This window comes from Fukomys damarensis, unplaced genomic scaffold (assembly GCF_012274545.1).
Source record: "Fukomys damarensis isolate Sample0158 unplaced genomic scaffold, DMR_v1.0_HiC HiC_scaffold_22, whole genome shotgun sequence".
In the NCBI taxonomy this organism is placed as follows: Eukaryota; Metazoa; Chordata; class Mammalia; order Rodentia; family Bathyergidae; genus Fukomys; species Fukomys damarensis.
Window position 1 is genome coordinate 11,269,308 of NW_022900934.1, and position 16,984 is coordinate 11,286,291.

At 46.0% G+C, this 16,984-nt stretch overlaps 1 protein-coding gene across 1 annotated transcript; it reads right to left on the minus strand.

Annotated features, from left to right (window-relative positions):
- Window positions 1–1,453: 1,453 nt before the first annotated feature.
- Rnf114 (ring finger protein 114) lies at window positions 1,454–12,804 on the minus strand. The gene is made up of 5 exons (XM_010618230.1): window positions 12,607–12,804; window positions 9,751–9,857; window positions 9,305–9,419; window positions 3,259–3,366; window positions 1,454–1,899 (listed from the first exon to the last, which is right to left on the minus strand). Exons 1-5 carry the CDS (start codon window positions 12,787–12,789, stop codon window positions 1,834–1,836), a joined length of 579 nt encoding a protein of 192 aa, XP_010616532.1. The 5' UTR covers window positions 12,790–12,804; the 3' UTR covers window positions 1,454–1,833.
- Between the last annotated feature and the right edge of the window lie 4,180 nt (window positions 12,805–16,984).

Sequence of the window (16,984 nt, forward strand, 5' to 3'; positions counted from 1 at the left end):
CCCCCCCCCCCGAGTGTGACAAGTGGGTGGGTGCTGGAGGCACTTTCCAGGGCACAGGCCCACGGGGCAGCTGGGAAGTCAGAGCTGTGACAGCAGCAGGTGGACAGGGACCGGGAGGGACTTGAAATCAGAATCTTCTGGAAGCATCCAGGCTGAAACTTCAGGAAATGCCGTTCAATGAAAACAGCCACTACAGTTCACCAGTTGGATAAATTATGAAATTTATTTATATTTCACCTCTCAAAAGCCAGAACATAACAAATTTTACTTTCTGGAAAGTCAACTTTTTAGAAATACGTGAAGTGCACTTAAAACAAGCAAGTAAATCTCTCGGCTCCTCCAGGAAGATGGACGTGCTCTCCCCAGCTCCCCGAATGCGTCGGGTCGAACTTCCCCCCACACTTCTGAGGTGATCTCAGCTCAGGAGGGCAGCGCCAATGTCCCCGGATGGAAAGGAGCGGACCTCACCATCCTCTCGCGAAGCCCCAACATCAGACAAGCCGGACTGCCCCAGGTGGCCTGGTCGCCTCCGCTGGTTGCCAGGCATCTGCGGCGAGTTCCACCCTGGAGGGCAGGGAGGGTCAGAGCAGCCACGCCCCGGCCCCCAGCCGCAGGTCAGAAAACACCGCCACTTTCAGGCTAGAAGTGCGACGGGGAACCAAGTCCAACCCCATACGCCTTCAGGCCGACAGCTCTCAGCCTTGTTTACCATGTGTGAGACCACGTTCAAGCTCCCTGAGCTGCTACCCAAGCTGGTTTCCGGTAGTCAGCTTTATTCTTAACGCTCATCCACAGCAGGGCTTCTCAGAAAAGACACAGGGTGAACAGCAGCCTCTCCTGGCACTGAACGGCAGGGTTTAAAACAGATTTACATGTAGGAAACCAGTGTTATAAGGAAAGCCTGTGTGATAGGAAAATAATGCTCACCTAAATTACCAAGTAGAAAATAAATCCTCAAAACCTCCTTAGTCACCTGAAGACTCCTTCTCATGCTCTAGGACAAGAACGTACGCAAGCTCCCGGGGTAAGCAAGACTCGGCCGACTGAAAATACATCCTTAGTTGAAAATCAGAACCACAAAGCTGACTCCCTTACCTCTCTTGGCTGGCCCTTCTCCACTCCACTTACGAACAAATGCATCTTAACTCTCCTAACCTAGAAACACTTCACTAAAAATATATGGTTATACCTTATTCTACAAAGGCACCATGCAGGCATTTAAGATGAACCAGTTCATTCTACGGATATGCGGGAGTACGGGAGAATACCACGAATGAAACTTCCGGCCTCAGAGCACGACAGCCAGAATGTTCACCCACAAGGGCGCTGCAAACACTTCCCGGGGAGCGGCCGCTGGTTAGGACCCGGCAAGCAGCTAGGGCACAGATGCGCTGCGGCAGAGTTCACACAGCCATGGGCAGGGAGAGGAGCCGCTGGCTTCATTGTGCTATTCGTGATGTGGAAACGGTCCCGGCTGGCTCGGAGGACCTGAGAGATGAACACTGCATGGGAGAGTGGTGTGAAACAAGAACACGGGGCTGCGGAGAAGCTGGATTCCCTTCCAGGAGAGGAAGCAGAGGTCCCGGAAGTAGCCGAGGGCCAGTAAGACTGGATGGTGTGACAGACAAGGTTAACTGTAGGAAAGACGGCTTTAGCAAGGGCCTGATGGACAAGGGCTCCACCTGGAGACCCGCTGCCCCCGTCAGAATCGACTCTGTCCCAATGCCATGGCTCAATTCCAGGTCTGTTGTACAGTTAAGGTGCAGGAGTCAAAGGTTTCACACTTTAACATATAATGGAAGCTCTACAGCATGAGACGGCAGAAGGCGCTGCTCACTGATCGATGATGGAGCGCTCCAACACCTGGTTCATCATGTCCTCTTCATCGACATCGTAATCCTGAGGGGAAAATGGACACCGCCTCAGCAGGGTTCACAGTGGCAAAGACTCACGCAGTAGGAGCCGAACAGCCCAGCAATGCGGGCTGGACAGAGACGCCAGGGACTCCAGCACGGCCTGCCCGCTGTGATGCCGACTGTACCCGGCACATGGCTGCACCTCTCAGTGTCTCTGCGCCGCGTCATAACTGAAAACAACACCTCCTCGACCGGGGCTCGCGGGCCCAGATGGCACGCAGCATCTGGCACAGACTAAATGCTCAGCTCATGGATGCACAGGCAAATGCACCTGCAGAAGCGCCCAGGCGTCCTAAGCATCGGTTCAGAACCCAGTGAAGAACGGCTTTAAGGAGGCAAAATGATCTACTTTGGCATTTTTAGGAATTACACTTTTATATCATTAAATATATAAAAAATTATCCTGATGCTGAGTTTCAGACTGTGTCAGACTTAGAATACATTTTGACACCTTAGGAGAAAGCTCCTCTTCTTTAGAGTGAAAAACAGCTACCAAGAACCAACACTACTCTAAAATACTAACTTAACAACTACACACGTAAAGTTTATTTTAAGGAGTTGATCAAATTTATCTCTGTAATGCCAGAACAACAGTGCCCTTCAACTCTGTACACTCTAGGGACAGAATACAAAACCGACAGCCACGTTGGCGGGATGTGTGCTGACCTGGAGCGCAAGCGCTACTTCCTGCGATGTTCTGCATCGGGGGGCACTGTCAATGGCCCAGTGCGTGCTGGGTAAGGGCTCTACCACACCCTAGCCCCAGGCCTGTATTTCCACACAATAACCATCACCCGTGTTATACCAGCTAGTAAATCCTTGCCCGGCTCCCACAGAAATCTCAGCCTGAGGCACCCAAACTGAGTTCTGTGACAAGCAAAAATTATACAAAAAGAATGGGGGCAAAACCGGGAGTCAGAGGGGAGAGCAAGGAGCAAGTTTCACTGTGTCTTGTCTAGATAGCTGACCAAATTTTATTTTCTGGCACCAAGTACTATACTGGGGATTGAATCGAGGGCCTTCTCACTGGGCTGTATCTATCCCCGGCCCGTATTTTTATGGGACAGGGTCTTGCTAAGTTTCCAGGCTGAGGTCAAACCTTCACTCCTCTTGCCTCAGCCTCCCAGAGTGCTGGGATTGCAGGTGTCCACCACCACCACCAGCTCCAAATCATCTTACAGCACTCTGGCTACACAGCTGCCCAAAGGCAGACAATGCAGAGATGCTGTTCCAGAGACCGGAAGTCTGTGCATCAGTGACGAAGCCGAATACTTGGACCTCTAATACCCGCTTTCAGAAAATGAATAGCTGCTGTGTTCCCCAGTGGAGGGGTCAGACTCACCACAAAAGTGTCGTAGGAAAACTGGTGGCGGCGTTGGATGTGCTCTATGAAGTTGGCGCTGCGATAGTTGGGGTCTCCCCAAGGCATTGAGGCACAGATTGGACAAACCTTTCAACAAAGAAACAAGATCTCAGGCTTCTGATGTCTGAACTGACTCCAGCCTCCCGTGGCCTGTGTCTGGCTCCTTTTGTTTCAGGACCGTTTTCCTGACACCCTAGAGTCCAGGGCCCGGTCACTCCTTCCTGTGCACATCAGCATTCCAGAAAACACTGCAGTCTCCCATGCCAGTCAAATGCCACAGGGGAGTTGTAAAGGCTCAAGCTATGAACCCACTGGAGTGAGACACAGGGTCAGAGCACTGGGGGCCTAGAACAGAGCCTTGCAATCCAGCAAAAAAGATGGCCAAAAAGCACAAGGAAAACCAAGCCAACAATCAAGTGTGTGATGTCCCAAGAAGTAAAACAAAGCCTATGTGCATCCTGAAGAGTAAATGCTCACATGACAGGGATCAGGTCAAAGGCTCTCACAGGAAAGGCCAGCTTGGGTCTCAAGATGGGACAAGGAACATATGACGGGTGCCCAGCAGAGGCAGCAGCATGAAGAGGAGGCTGGCAGGTGGCAGCACAAGCAAATGGCCAGACCAGCTAGGATGAAAGAGTCACACAGGGAGGAAGAGGGAACAGCGCCCGTGCTTGGACATGGGAGGGACCCTCGCCAGCTGCAAGGGAGACACAGTGATGAGCTGGGTCAGTGAGGGATCAATCTGGGATGGCAGAAGGCGCGGGCTGGAAGAGCAAGCAGGCAGCTGCAGGTGTGGAGGGTGAAGGCAGGTGAAGGCTGGAGACGGAGGACACAGCCTCCAAAGGAGAGGGCTGTGAGCTTGGGACCCAAGGAGGCGCCAGGGGAGAGGAGCTAGAGCGAAGGGCCACGAGCAGAAGGACAAAGGCCTTGTGACACAAAAATCATCACAGGGATCTGAGGAAGCCACAGGAAAAGGAGGGTGAGGAGAGGGGAAAAAAAACAGGCTGCAGAATAGCTGAGTAATGGCTATCAAAATTATGAGTGCAAGGAACCTCTGCCCAAATCAACTTGTATCTAAGACTTTCTCTTATGAACACAGGCTGAGGATACAGTGGTACAGCCCTGCTCAGTATGTGCAAGACCCTGGGTTTGGTCCGCAGCACTGGAAATTAAATATATATACACATATAATCACAAAAAATTCCATTGTTTTTGAGACAAGGTCTCGCTGTGCATTTCAGACTGGTCTTGAACTCAGTGATCCCCAACTCAACCTCTAGAGCGCTGGGATCCTAAGTGTGCGCCACCACACCCAGTATGCACAAAAAATTAAACACACAGGCAAAGACTGTTAAAATTTGTGACAGCAATTTAAATTATGAAAAATGTCAAACCTACAGAAAAGCAGGAAATAGCTTGACAAACCTTCCCTTATTTCTCCAACATCTAGAATGGAATTTGGCATACTTCTTTTAATTCCCACCCCAACCCTTTTTTATTTTTTGTGGTACTGGGGATTGAACTTGGGACCCTGTGCTTCCAAGGCAGGCGACAGAACTACCAAGCTAAATCCCCGGCCCTCTCTTTTGTTAAATTGAGGATCTAACCCAGAGCCTTCACACTGAACTAGATCCGCAGTCTCTACCGAGACAGGCTCTTGTGAAGTCCCTAAGTTGCCAAGGCTTGGCTTGAACTTGCAGTCCTCCCCTTTTGGCCTTCTGAGTGTCGGGATTACAGATGCACCAGCACAGAAAGCACAGCATATTTATCTCAACACCCCCCAAGGGTATATTTTTAACTATGACACATTTCACCTTACCTATCTGAGTGAAACAATATTTTCCTATATAAACGCAATTCTACTATTCTACTTAACAGGTGACAAAAACTCTTAAGATATTTTTTTGCGCGGGGGCCTCGCTCTGAACTTGGACAATCCTCTTGCCTCAGCCTCCGGAGTGCTGGGACTCTCGAAAGGCTGATTGGTTTACCACAGTGTGGTGGAGTTACCAGTGTGAATAGAGATTAAACTGCAAAAATATGAAGACTGACTACAACGAATGTTGTGGAAAGGAAAAAGGTAAGGGAGCATTTAGGGGAAGGGGCCAGAGGGGCCTTTTTCTTGAGCTGCTGGGGATTGAATCCAGGGCCTCAAACATGTTAACCAAGTGAGTTACATTCCAAGCCCTTTTTAAACTTTGAGAAAAGATCTCACTAAAATAGCCAGGCATGATGGCACACGCCTGTAAATCCAGCACTGTGGGAGGATAAGGCAGGAGGATCACGAGTTGGAGGCCAGCCTGCACTCTATCGTGGGATACTATTTCAACAGATCTCATCGAATTGCCTCAGCTAGTCTTAAATTTTTGATCCTCCTGCCTCAGATTCCTGAGTAGCAAAGTGTGCATCACTATTCCTGACTACAGTTTTTTTTTGTTGTTGTTCTTTTTGTTCCAGGGATCGAACTCAGGGCCTTGTGCTTGGAGGCAGGCGACAGAACCACTGAGCTAAATCTAAATCTCTGCCCCCACCCTTTTAAATGAACTTACTACAGACAAAGCAACAAATTTTTAAAATTTCAGAGATGATGGAAAACAAGGATTCCAACAAGATGAGCTGGTATCACAGGAAATGTGACATCTGCAGGAGGATGGAGATAGAAAAAGCAAGTGAAAACCACAAGCCAATGGGTAAAGAGAAATGAATGTTATCCAGAGAAAACATTAAATCAAATATTCTTTCTAGTGGGGTGTGTTAATGCATGCCTGTAATCCTGGTACTCAGAAGGCTGAAGCAGGAGGATCTCGGAGTTCAAGGCCAGCTTGGGCTACATAGTGAGTTCAAAACTGGCCTGAACTAAAGAGCAAGACATTGTCTCAAAAAACCAAAAAAAATAAATAAAAATTTCTCTTTTTCCTAAGTAGTAGAAAAGAAAAGATCTGGGCATATTTGATGGGAAAAAAAGATAACGAGTGAGCAGCACAGAGCTGAAAGTGAGAGGGAGAACATGTAACACATGGTGCCAGGCCCTCACCTTGGTTCTCTGACTACACCTGAGAACACAGGTAGAGAAAAGAAAGGAGCCTTCTTCCTCAACACGAGGTGGAAGGATAAGGCCAAGGAACAAAAATTGCAAACTCCAGTGCTTACGGGAACCAGGCTAGGAAAGCAAATGAGTGAGGCAGGCTTGACGTAAGCCCAGCCCTCTGGGAGGGGACAGTGACTATTCACTGCCAACCAATTCTTGCCAGAACGAATTTTTAAATCTATTAATTTTGGCAGCAGGGGTGGGGTGGGGTGGGGGGTGCGCATCAGGGATTGAACTCAGAACCTTGTGTTTTCAAGGCAGGCATGGTGCTAAATCCCCAACCTGAGAGTATCAAAACTAAGAAAGCCTCTTTGGTACACATCATACAATTCAAGCTAATGCTCCAACAAAGGACCAAAAAATGTCACGTGATCCCCTTAAGTGGCCCTCAAAACAGTGCTTCCCTACTGTCCTGGCTCCCTCCTTTGCAGGAGGGGAAAAAATGCTAAGAAGGATATTATAAATGTCAAAGTTTAAACATGGATTCCACATCAGATATTAGTGTATCCACGTTAAATTTCCTGAATGTGATAACGGCACAAAAGGTGATTTTTATTTATTTATTTATTTATTTTTTTAGATAGAATCTCACTACATAGTTAAGACTGACCTGGAACTATGTAACCCAGGCTGGTCTTGAACTCACAGCAATCCTCCTGCCTCAGCCTCCCAAGTGCTCATGGATTCCACATCAGATATTAGTGTATCCACGTTAAATTTCCTGAATGTGATAACGGCACAAAAGGTGATTTTTATTTATTTATTTATTTATTTTTTTAGATAGAATCTCACTACATAGTTAAGACTGACCTGGAACTATGTAACCCAGGCTGGTCTTGAACTCACAGCAATCCTCCTGCCTCAGCCTCCCAAGTGCTGGGATTACAGGTGTGCACCACACTATAACTGCCTCAGCCTCCCAAGTGCTGGGATTACAGGTGTGCACCACCATAAATGGCTCCAAAATGTGATTTTTTAAAGAAAATGTTCTTGGGATCGCTTCTTATTAAAAAGCTTTTGCACAGCAAGAGAAACCACCAACAGACTGAAGAGACAACCCATAGTGTGGGAAAAAATTTTTACCAGCTATTCTTCAAAGGACTAATATCTAGAATATAAAAAGAACTCAGGGGGCTGGAGGTTTAACTCAGTGGTGCCGCTGCCTACCTCACAAGTGCAAGGATCTGAGTTCAATCCCCAGTACCAAAAAAATAAAAAATAAAAAATTTTGGGAGTCTGTTTTTTTGGGTACCGGGGATTAAACTCAGGTCCTTGCACTTGTGAGGCAGGTGGCGGCACCACTGAGCTAAATCCCCAGCCTGGACCCCCCCAAATTTAAGGACCCGATCCAAAATTGGGCATCTGAAATGAATACACTTCTCAGACAAAGTAGTAGAAAGAGCAAATAAACATGAAAAGACGTCCAACATCACTGGCCATTTGAGAGATGCAAATTAGAAACAATGCTAGAGCTGGGCATGGTGGCGCACACCTGTAATCCCAGCACTCAGGAGACTGAGGCAGAAGGATCACCTTGAGTTGAGGCCAGCATGGGCTAACAGTAAATTCAGGGCTAGCCTGAGCTACAAAGCAAGATCCTGTCTCAAATACAAAACAAAACAAAACAAACAAAAACAATGCTGAGATTCCATCTTACTCCAGAAAGAATGGCTGTCATCAATAAACCAACTAAGAATAAATGCTAGAGAGGCTATGGGGGAAAAAAGAACGCTTCTCGACTGTTGGTGGAGCGTAGACTGGTGCAAGCTCTATGGAAACCAGTGTGGAGAGTCCTCAAAAAACTACGGAGGTTCCATTTGACCCAGGTATTCCCCTTCTTGGTATCTTCCCAAAAGAATTAAAAGCACGAGGCCACATACTTTCCTGTCCCCATTCTGTCTCTCTTAGACAGAACCTTTCTCTCAATAAATTTTTCCTACTCGAAGCATCATGCCACAGCAATATATGCACATCCATGTTTATAGTGGCATAATTTGTAATAGCTAAATCCTGGAAACAGCCAAAATGCCCATCAACCAATAAATGGATAGAAGATGTGGGCTTTTTTGTACAATGGAGTACTATTCTGCATAAAGGATAAGCTTAAGACATCTCTAGCTAAATGGATGCACCCTGAGACCATGCTTTTAAGTGAAATAAATCAAGACACGTTTAAATACTGCACTGTTTCTCTACTGTGATAAATAAAGACTAAAATGTATAATAGATACTGGGAAATGTGAAGAAAGTGTTCAAATAGGAAGGGGAACAAGGGACTGGGGAAAGGAAACGACAAGAAAAAAGAGAACATGGAAGGAAAAAATGAAAACAAAGTTTTGTATGTAGGGAAGGGAAGGGAAGAAAGGCATGGAAGAGAGGTGGAAATTCCCTATGGTGAGTGTTACATATGCCTAAAATGAATCACTTCTCAGCCTTTGGCTAAGACCAAGTGTACGTATGCCTAAAATGTACCAATAAACGTCCTGCTACACATAAAAAAAGAAAATATTCTTAATATATACACTGAAGTATTTAGAGGACAAAGGGCCAAGGTCTCTGTAACTTACACCAAACTATTTGGTAAAAAGTGTGCACACTCTTGGGGATATAGCTCAGCGGCAGTGTGCCTGCCTCATAAGCGCAAGGTCCGGAGTTCGATCCCCCAGTGCCGCAGTAAAAAGTGTGTATAACCAATAAGAATCCAGTCAAGCCAATATAGCAAATTAATTTGTGAATCTAGATCAAGAGTACACATGAGTTCACTGTACTGATCCTATAATTTTTCTCTAAATTTGATTTTTTTCCTTTTTTATTTTTTTGTTTTTGGGTACCGGGGCTCAAACTTGGGTCCTTGTGCTTGTGAGGCTGGTGGCGGAACCACTGAGCTAAATCCCCAGCCCTGATTTTTTTTTCCTATTAAAAAAAGCTTACTCTTACCACAGATTTGGTGTCCGTGCTGTGAGATAACTTGCAGTGCTCCACAAGTCCTTCCTGATCGAAGTTCTTCTCAGGACAGTAAGGACAAGGAAAGGTGTAACGGTTTGGGATGTTCCTGGAAGACGACAGGCGGGAGAAAAGACAAGCCCCTCTGGGACTGTGTTCCCAAGCCCTGTCCCAAGCCACTCCACCCAGAGCACAATGAGGGTTCTCATTACTGCGATAATCAGGTTGTGTATGGAAAAGAACAGCACTGCCCAAATCCAGAATAAACATCACAGGGCCCCTCCCGCCAAAATATCTGTACTACTACACTTTGACCGGCAGTAACATTTATGCCTCCACCTGTCCAAATCCATTCACCCAAACACTGGAGGAGCAGGTGGTGCTCAACATCTCTGTAGCAGAAAATGAACTCCAGCTAAGGGTGTGACTGAGTCATTTACCTTGGCTGAAGAGATGCATCCTTAGTGGTGGCCTTCACACCTTCCATGATATAATTCTGGTATTTGGAGCAGGTGCCCACATGGGCCCGGATCTTAGACAGTAAGAACTTAAAAAAAGAAGAATCAGAATCCACAAATCAGTGAAAGTCTTGTACGAGGCAGTGTCTTAAAGCAAGAGTAACCTACATCACTGCAGTGAGTCATCACCACGCTCCTAACTATGCCAACGGGGCAAGACCCTGACGACTACATTTTTCATTAATAGCAAGGCTGACACTTTAGTTGGCCAAATCACAGCATCTACTTCCACTATAAAATAATTCTCCCAGAGGGCTATTTTACTCACGGCCTCCCTCTCTGCTTACAGATAATCTCCAAATCCAGAGCTGTTTTAAGCTTGCTATCTCACAGACAGCGCTTCTTCCAGCAAGCCACATTCCACCAGGTCCAGCACTGACAACTGATCACGGGTCAAAAAGGACCCGGTTAGTAACCCTGACTAAGTACTAATCAGGTTATCATCAATCAAGGGGGTGCCAGAGAATGAACCCAGGGCATCACACCTGCCAATCAAATGTTCTACCACTGAGCCCCAGCCCCAGCCTTTCAAAACCTTTTATCTGTAGACAGTTGCCCAGGCTGACTTGAATGTGCAACCTGTCTCAGCCTCCCGAGTAACTGGGATTACAGGTGTGTGCTACCACGCAGGGTATGAGAAATGATCTTGAAAAAACTGAAATCTGAATTAGTTCACATAAAATCTAGGATGTGCAACAGTAAGTAACATGGAGAGAAAAAAAAGGAGTGCTTCACCACAGTGTTCTCTCTTGTTTGATGCAGTGCTGGGGTCTGAGTCCAGGGCTTTCATACTGAGCTACAACCCTTACCACCACTCTCCTTTATGTTTTGAGACAGGGTTTTGCTAAGTTGCCCGGGCTGGGCTCAAACTTGTGATCTTCCTGCCTCAGCCTCCCAAAATTCTGCGAGTATAAGTGAGCAATACCTTGTCTGGTCTGTCTGTCTCACTCTGTTAAGTTGGAGACTGAACTCAGGGCCTCACACATGCAAAGCATGTGCTCTAACACTGTTTCTTGCTGTACTGGGGACAGAACTCAGGTCAGACACGCTAGACTAGCTCCACTGCTAAGTTACATTTTGAGTCCAGATATGCTGTGTTCTCTTCACATCTTAGGCTTTTTTAAAGAAAAAAGTGTAAGGAATGAAGATAGGGGAGAAAGTAATTTTGGGAGGTGTGTCTAAGGTAGAATTACTAAGCTTTAAAATGGAGAAAACAAACATTGGTGGGGGGACACTATGCACGCATGAAAGATTAGATAATGGGAACTTTTACTTTACTATCTTAAATTTCTAAGTTAAAGGAAACTATAAGGAAAAAAAAAATCCAGTATCTGAGCTCTGGCTTACCTTGATACTGTGTCTTACCTCCAGCTCAAGAACTTGTTGCCCTTAAGCTGCCAAGCAAGGTACCCCCAATTAAAGAGGATGGAAACCACCTTATACAGCACTAATACAGTAATAACTGCTGTGTGCCCACAACACTAAATCACTGTGAAAAGGAGATGGCAAAGCATATCTGCACTATGGCCACCCAACACAGCAGTATTAAAAATAATGAAAGTGACACCTAAGGCTATCCAATAACTCAGCGAGAAAAAAATCTTCAAAAGTGCAAAAAGGTGAAGAAGTATGTATTATAATGTGATCCCATTAGGTTGGGGGTGGTTGCCTACAATCCCAGCTCTAGGGAGGCTGAGGCAGGAAGAATGCTACAAATTCCAGGCTAGCCTTGGCTACACAGTGAGTTCAAGGCCAGCATGAACTATATAGCAAGACCCTGTCTCAAACAAACAAACAAAAAACCAAAAGATACTATTTGGCTTTTAAAAAAATTATATCTGTGTTTGCTAAAGACTAGAAAATTCGAGGCAGCCTTCTAAATGGAACCACTTTTGAAGTGATCATCCCTGGAGAACAAGCTGACAGTACATTTTTGTACTGCCTAGAATAAAACTGTCACAACTGAAAAGTCAGTAAGGCCATGTACATTTCTTGAAGAATAAGGCAGTAGTAATTTCCTTTTCTAGCAGCAGTTGTACTCAACTCTAATGTGGTTACATATGGATACTTTCCAAATATCACATATTGCTATTTAACATTATTAACCTTGTATCACAGGTCCTTCCCGTCAAGTGCTAAAAAGTTGAACCATTAAAAAAATTCTTTTGTGTGTTTCTTCTTTTGATACTGGGGATTGAACTGGGGACCTTACGCCTATGGTGGAAACACTCAGCTAAATCCCCAGCCCTTGTGTGGTTTTTTGAAACAGGGTTGCAATGAATCCAGCCTGGTCTTGAACTATGTAGCCCAGGCTGGCCTTGAACTCAAAGTCCTCCGCCCTCAGCCTCTCCAGTGCTGGGATTACAGGTGTGTGCCACTATGCATGCCTGGCTTGAATCATTAAATTTTATGATGCACATTATGAAGTTTCCCATCATACTCATTGCAGCAGATAACTTTTGAGTCATTGACTTTGTATTTTTAAAAAATCATGGCATTTTGGAAACTGGGTCTATTATAGGAAAAACCTGAGATAAGTGATTTGTATGGCTTTAAAAGTCAAAATATACAATAACCTAAACCAACTCATAAAAAACCCCAAAAACAGTAAGTTTATAAAAATGAAAACAGCACGGCCATCACCACAGATGCCTGGCATGCACAAGTGCTGTTAGTCACCTAGGCGTGCTCTAACTTCAGAAACGATGTGGCAACAGCTTTACGCTTCACCCCTCTCTCCTGGGACAGACACGGACTCTTTACGTTACTCGCACATACGTTCTTACGGCAGCCATGGCAAGAAGTCTCTGTGCTCTCGATCTGCCGCTCGAGCTCCACAGCTCGGACGCCAGGTGCCAGAGCGCTGCGACACACGCCACAAACAGGTTTCTTCGGCTTCAGACATTCCTGCAGGCATGCAGAGCAAAAGCTAGAACAAGACACACAGAGAACCTCCGTCATGCATCGTGGAGACAAGATGACAAATGAGGATCAACTTTTAAAAAGACATCAATGAACAATGGGTTAAAACAACTTATTCCCTACTTCTAATTCAAACACTATGCCTCAGCGGTGCTGCTGCCTGCCTCATAAGCGCAAGGTCCCGAGTTCGATCCCAGGCACCAAAAGAGAAAGAAAGAAAAAAAAAAAAAAAGCACTAAGCCCATCTAGGACAGAAAAAATTGTGACTGGGAATAGAGAGGGACTGAGAAGAACAAACAGATCCAACATCAGAAATAAATGCCAAACTACATTTCTCAGTTATATACAGAGAAAGACATTATGGCCGAGGGTCCAAATTTTAGCTCCTGCCACTGAGGGATCTTGGTAGGGTTTCCTGAAGCTCAGTTTTCTCCTCTGTGAAATGAGAACAGGGGCTAGGGATTTAGCTCAGTGGTTCTGCTACCTGCCTCACAAGCACAAGGTCCTGAGTTTGACCCTCAATACCAAAAAAAGAAATGAAGATAGCAGTAGCTACTTCTAGGATCATTGGGAGAATGGAATACACACACACACACACACACACACACACACACACACACACACACAGCAGACTCTTCTTACAATGTTTAGCACATATGAAATACATGATAAGTGGAACTGCAACCAGGAGAGGCGAAAGCAAAGCACTATGGGAAAATGAGGCTGAGAGCAGCTGGTTACAACCCAAGAAGAGGGCTGGTAAGACCTCAGAGTCCACCTCCAACATCAGCCTGGAAAGAGCACTTGCAGATAAGGGGAGGATTATTTCATGTCCTTAAGCCTTAAAATTTATGATGCACTTGGGAGAATAAAAATCTAACAGACTTTCTAAGCAGTAGGGAGAAATGATTTTAACAATGTTTTTATTATTTGGGGTTGAACCCATGGCCTCTCACAGGCTAGGCAGAAGTTCTGCTACCAAGCTACAACCCCAGGCTGAGCCAGAGGTACAATGGGGTCCCAAGAAGACCAAATCCAACTTTCAGAAAAATAACCTTGGTATATCATGAACAAGATGGCTTTTATTTTGTGTTGTCCTTTTAGATGAAGTGATAAGAAAAAAAGTAAACCATAGATGACTAAAGGCAAGAGATGTGAAGGCCTGACTGAGGCAAATGAGAATGAATTCAGATGATTCAGAGGTGGATCAGTATGATCTGGTGATTTACTAAATTCGGAGAAGCAAAAGATGACACTTTCTACCCTGAAGCCTAGGCAGGTGCTGATACTGAGATACAGTACATGGAATGAGTCATAAGGCATGAAAAAACTCTGGGCACCTTAAAAAAAATTTTTTTTTTCGTTTTGAGACAGGGTCTTACCATATAATTCAGGCTGGCTTTCAACTCATACTATATTGTTCAGGCTGGCCTTAAACTAAGGGATCCTCGTGCCTCAGCCTTCTCAGTGCTGGGATTACAGGCATGTAGCACCACACCTAGCTACAATTTTTTTTTTTTTTGAGATGGGGGTCTATGTTGCCCAAGCTTGTCTCAAACTTGTAGCTCAAGTGATTTTTCCAACTCAGCCTCTTAAATAGCTGAACTACAGGTCTGCACCATCACACCTGGCTCCAATCTGCTAAAAATTTAAGGCAGGATTAACAAAATCTGCCAGAACCCAGGATATATAATCAAAGGCAATCTTCTGCAAACTTGATTGCTTTACTGTCTCATTAAACTCGACATCAATGCTGCCAGGTAAATTCCACACTAGACTAGGAGATGACCCTATTCATTCACCTCTGAGGGTAAAATGGAAGAGAGACAAAGCCACAGTGCTCATAATGCTACATTCTAGAGTAGAGTAAAACATGTTAATCTCATATAGTGATTAAATACACGAAACAAGACAGACTGGCAGGGGTAATCAGGTGACGCTTCCAGGAAGAGGTGACAGTTGAATGCTGAGACCGGATTATGAAGGCAGACCCAGATCTGAAAGCAAAAGGTTCCACAAATGTGATACCAATCACAAAGTGTCTGAAGGGAGACCGGCGGGACTGTGATGGGCACGGTGGGCTCTAGAGAGGAAAGGTGACGAGGTAGGGGTGCCAAGCAGAATCTCATGGCCATCACGGGGCTGCCTCTTTGCAAAGGCAGACCATGAGGGTAACCAGAGAGCACAGAGGGTTGCAGAGTACAGTGAAACCAGGTCGGCTCAGTCTAAGATTACAACACAGTACGGCTCTCTATCAAATGTTCACAAAACCCTTTATGTCTGCGTTACACCCAAGTCCCCTCTCCCTTGGTGGGACTAAGGATTGAACCCAGGGCAATAGCACTGACTACATCCCATCCCAGCTTTTTCTTTTCTTTTCTTTCTTTCTTTTTTTTTTTTTGGTTATACATTCCTTCGTATTATATCCATAAAAAATTTTATCTTTTTTGAGACAAGGGTCTCACTAAGTGCTCAGGCTAGGACTCTTCTGCCTCAGCCTCCCCTAGTGTGGAATTACAGGTATGTGCCACTATGTGCTGCTTTAGCAACTCTGCCTTTAAGCTGATTTGGGGCTGGCTTTCGGTTTCTATTTCCTCCTAATGGTTCTCCTACTTCAGCCTTCCAGATGTCTGACCTTGTCACAGTGCTATGGACAAATTCCCTCTCAGGCACTCTAGTCACATGCCTTCTCCAGCTGTATTTCACTAAGTTGAAGAGAATGCAGACATTCAGGGCTTGAAATAAAAATCCAGCGTCTCTGCCACACCTGCAGTGATGCTCAAGTTTCCAAGTGCAAGAGTTAACAATCAGGTAGGCAGAGAAAAAAGCACTTGGTTGGAGCTCAGGGAGACTTCTGACCGTCCTAAAGGTGCCTGCATCTATGTTCAATCAGAACTGAACTGAACATACAGACTCTGGCGAGCAGAGACAAGGCTGGAATCCCAGTAATGCTCCCCGCCCAAGGAGACCTCAAATCGTAGTGTTTGTCAGTGGGTACACCGCGCTAGGCCAAGTCTCTCTTTCACAGATGTCAACACCTACACATAGAGCCCTTAATACACTCCCACTGCCAGTGCATTTGCACAACAGTTTGAACATTCATTAGTACTCGCTGGACTGTAAGCTGAGAGCAGAATCTTCAACCTAACTCTACCCAACAATGTGCCACTGAGAAGGCATACAGTTGAGTGGACAACTGGAATATGGACGCTCAGACACGGCTGGGCACTGAGAGAGCGAGGGGGGAACAGATACAGTCGCTGCCCTTTTGACCCCTAAGTGTTGCTCGGTGCAAGAAAAAGGTAAGGAAGCTCTGAGAGAGAAGTGAGGCTAGTAACTTATATCGGGACTTGACGTTTGAGAGGGATTTAGGAGTAGCGGTGGAGAGGTGTGGACAGGGCAGGAAGAGTTCCAGATTAACGAGCCTGCAGAGGACTAGCCGGATGATGCTTCGTGTACCTGAAGCAGCCACTCACTGTCAAGTGACAAGCAGTGTTCACTGGGTTAGCAAAAAAAGGCACCTCCAATGCACCTGGGGGTAGTTAGGCACGGGGCCGGCCTGTCCGATCTCATCCACCTGGAAAGCGGCTGCCGGCACCCCTCCCCCGCTCTTGCAACAGGGCAGCTGTGGGAACAATGCCCTGGGTCGCAACGGGCGCCTACAATGTCTGTTGGTAAGGAAAGGGGACTCCAAGACCTATGCCCAAGAAAAACATCGAGGGAGGCCTCGGAGGAAATGCCAACTCCGAGATAAAAAGCAGGAGGCCACATTTCCCATGATTTGTTCGGCTCAGGTGTCCGTGTGACGATGTAAGGTTTTTGATTCAAATCCCTTCAACCTCAAAGCACCTACGCGGCCCAGGGCCTGTATTGGCCACGGTTACACAAAACTCTCATGGTCACAACTAGTCTATATCGTAACAGTATGCAGGCCATTAAAAACTGAATGAAACAAACCTAGTACGCAAGTGAACAGAAATGCTAATTCCTAGCTGCCACCCCAGGCCCTTTCGCCTTAAGGCCGATCTGCATAAGGACTTCCCTTTTGTTCTTCAGAATCGTTCTGCGTTTCTCCAACTTTAGTGCATTAGAAATACTCAGCTGAGCCGATACAGGACGCCACCGATGGTCCACACTTAAGGACCGATGTACGGACCATTCCAGGAGAATCTTGGCTCCGCCAGAGCGGGTTCGGGACGCTGCGACCCCGGGGTCGCTGGCGGAGGAGCCCGAC

Bases quoted from the DNA above. Each gene is read 5' to 3' on its own strand.
- Rnf114 (XM_010618230.1), bottom strand. From the start codon at position 12,789: ATGACGGAGGTTCTCTGTGTGTCTTGTTCTAGCTTTTGCTCTGCATGC. The intron at 9,858-12,606 runs GTATGTGCGAGT...TCTTTTTTTAAG, and splicing joins GCCATGGCTGCCGTAAGAAC to TTCTTACTGTCTAAGATCCG. The intron at 9,420-9,750 runs GTAAATGACTCA...GTCGTCTTCCAG, and splicing joins GATGCATCTCTTCAGCCAAG to GAACATCCCAAACCGTTACA.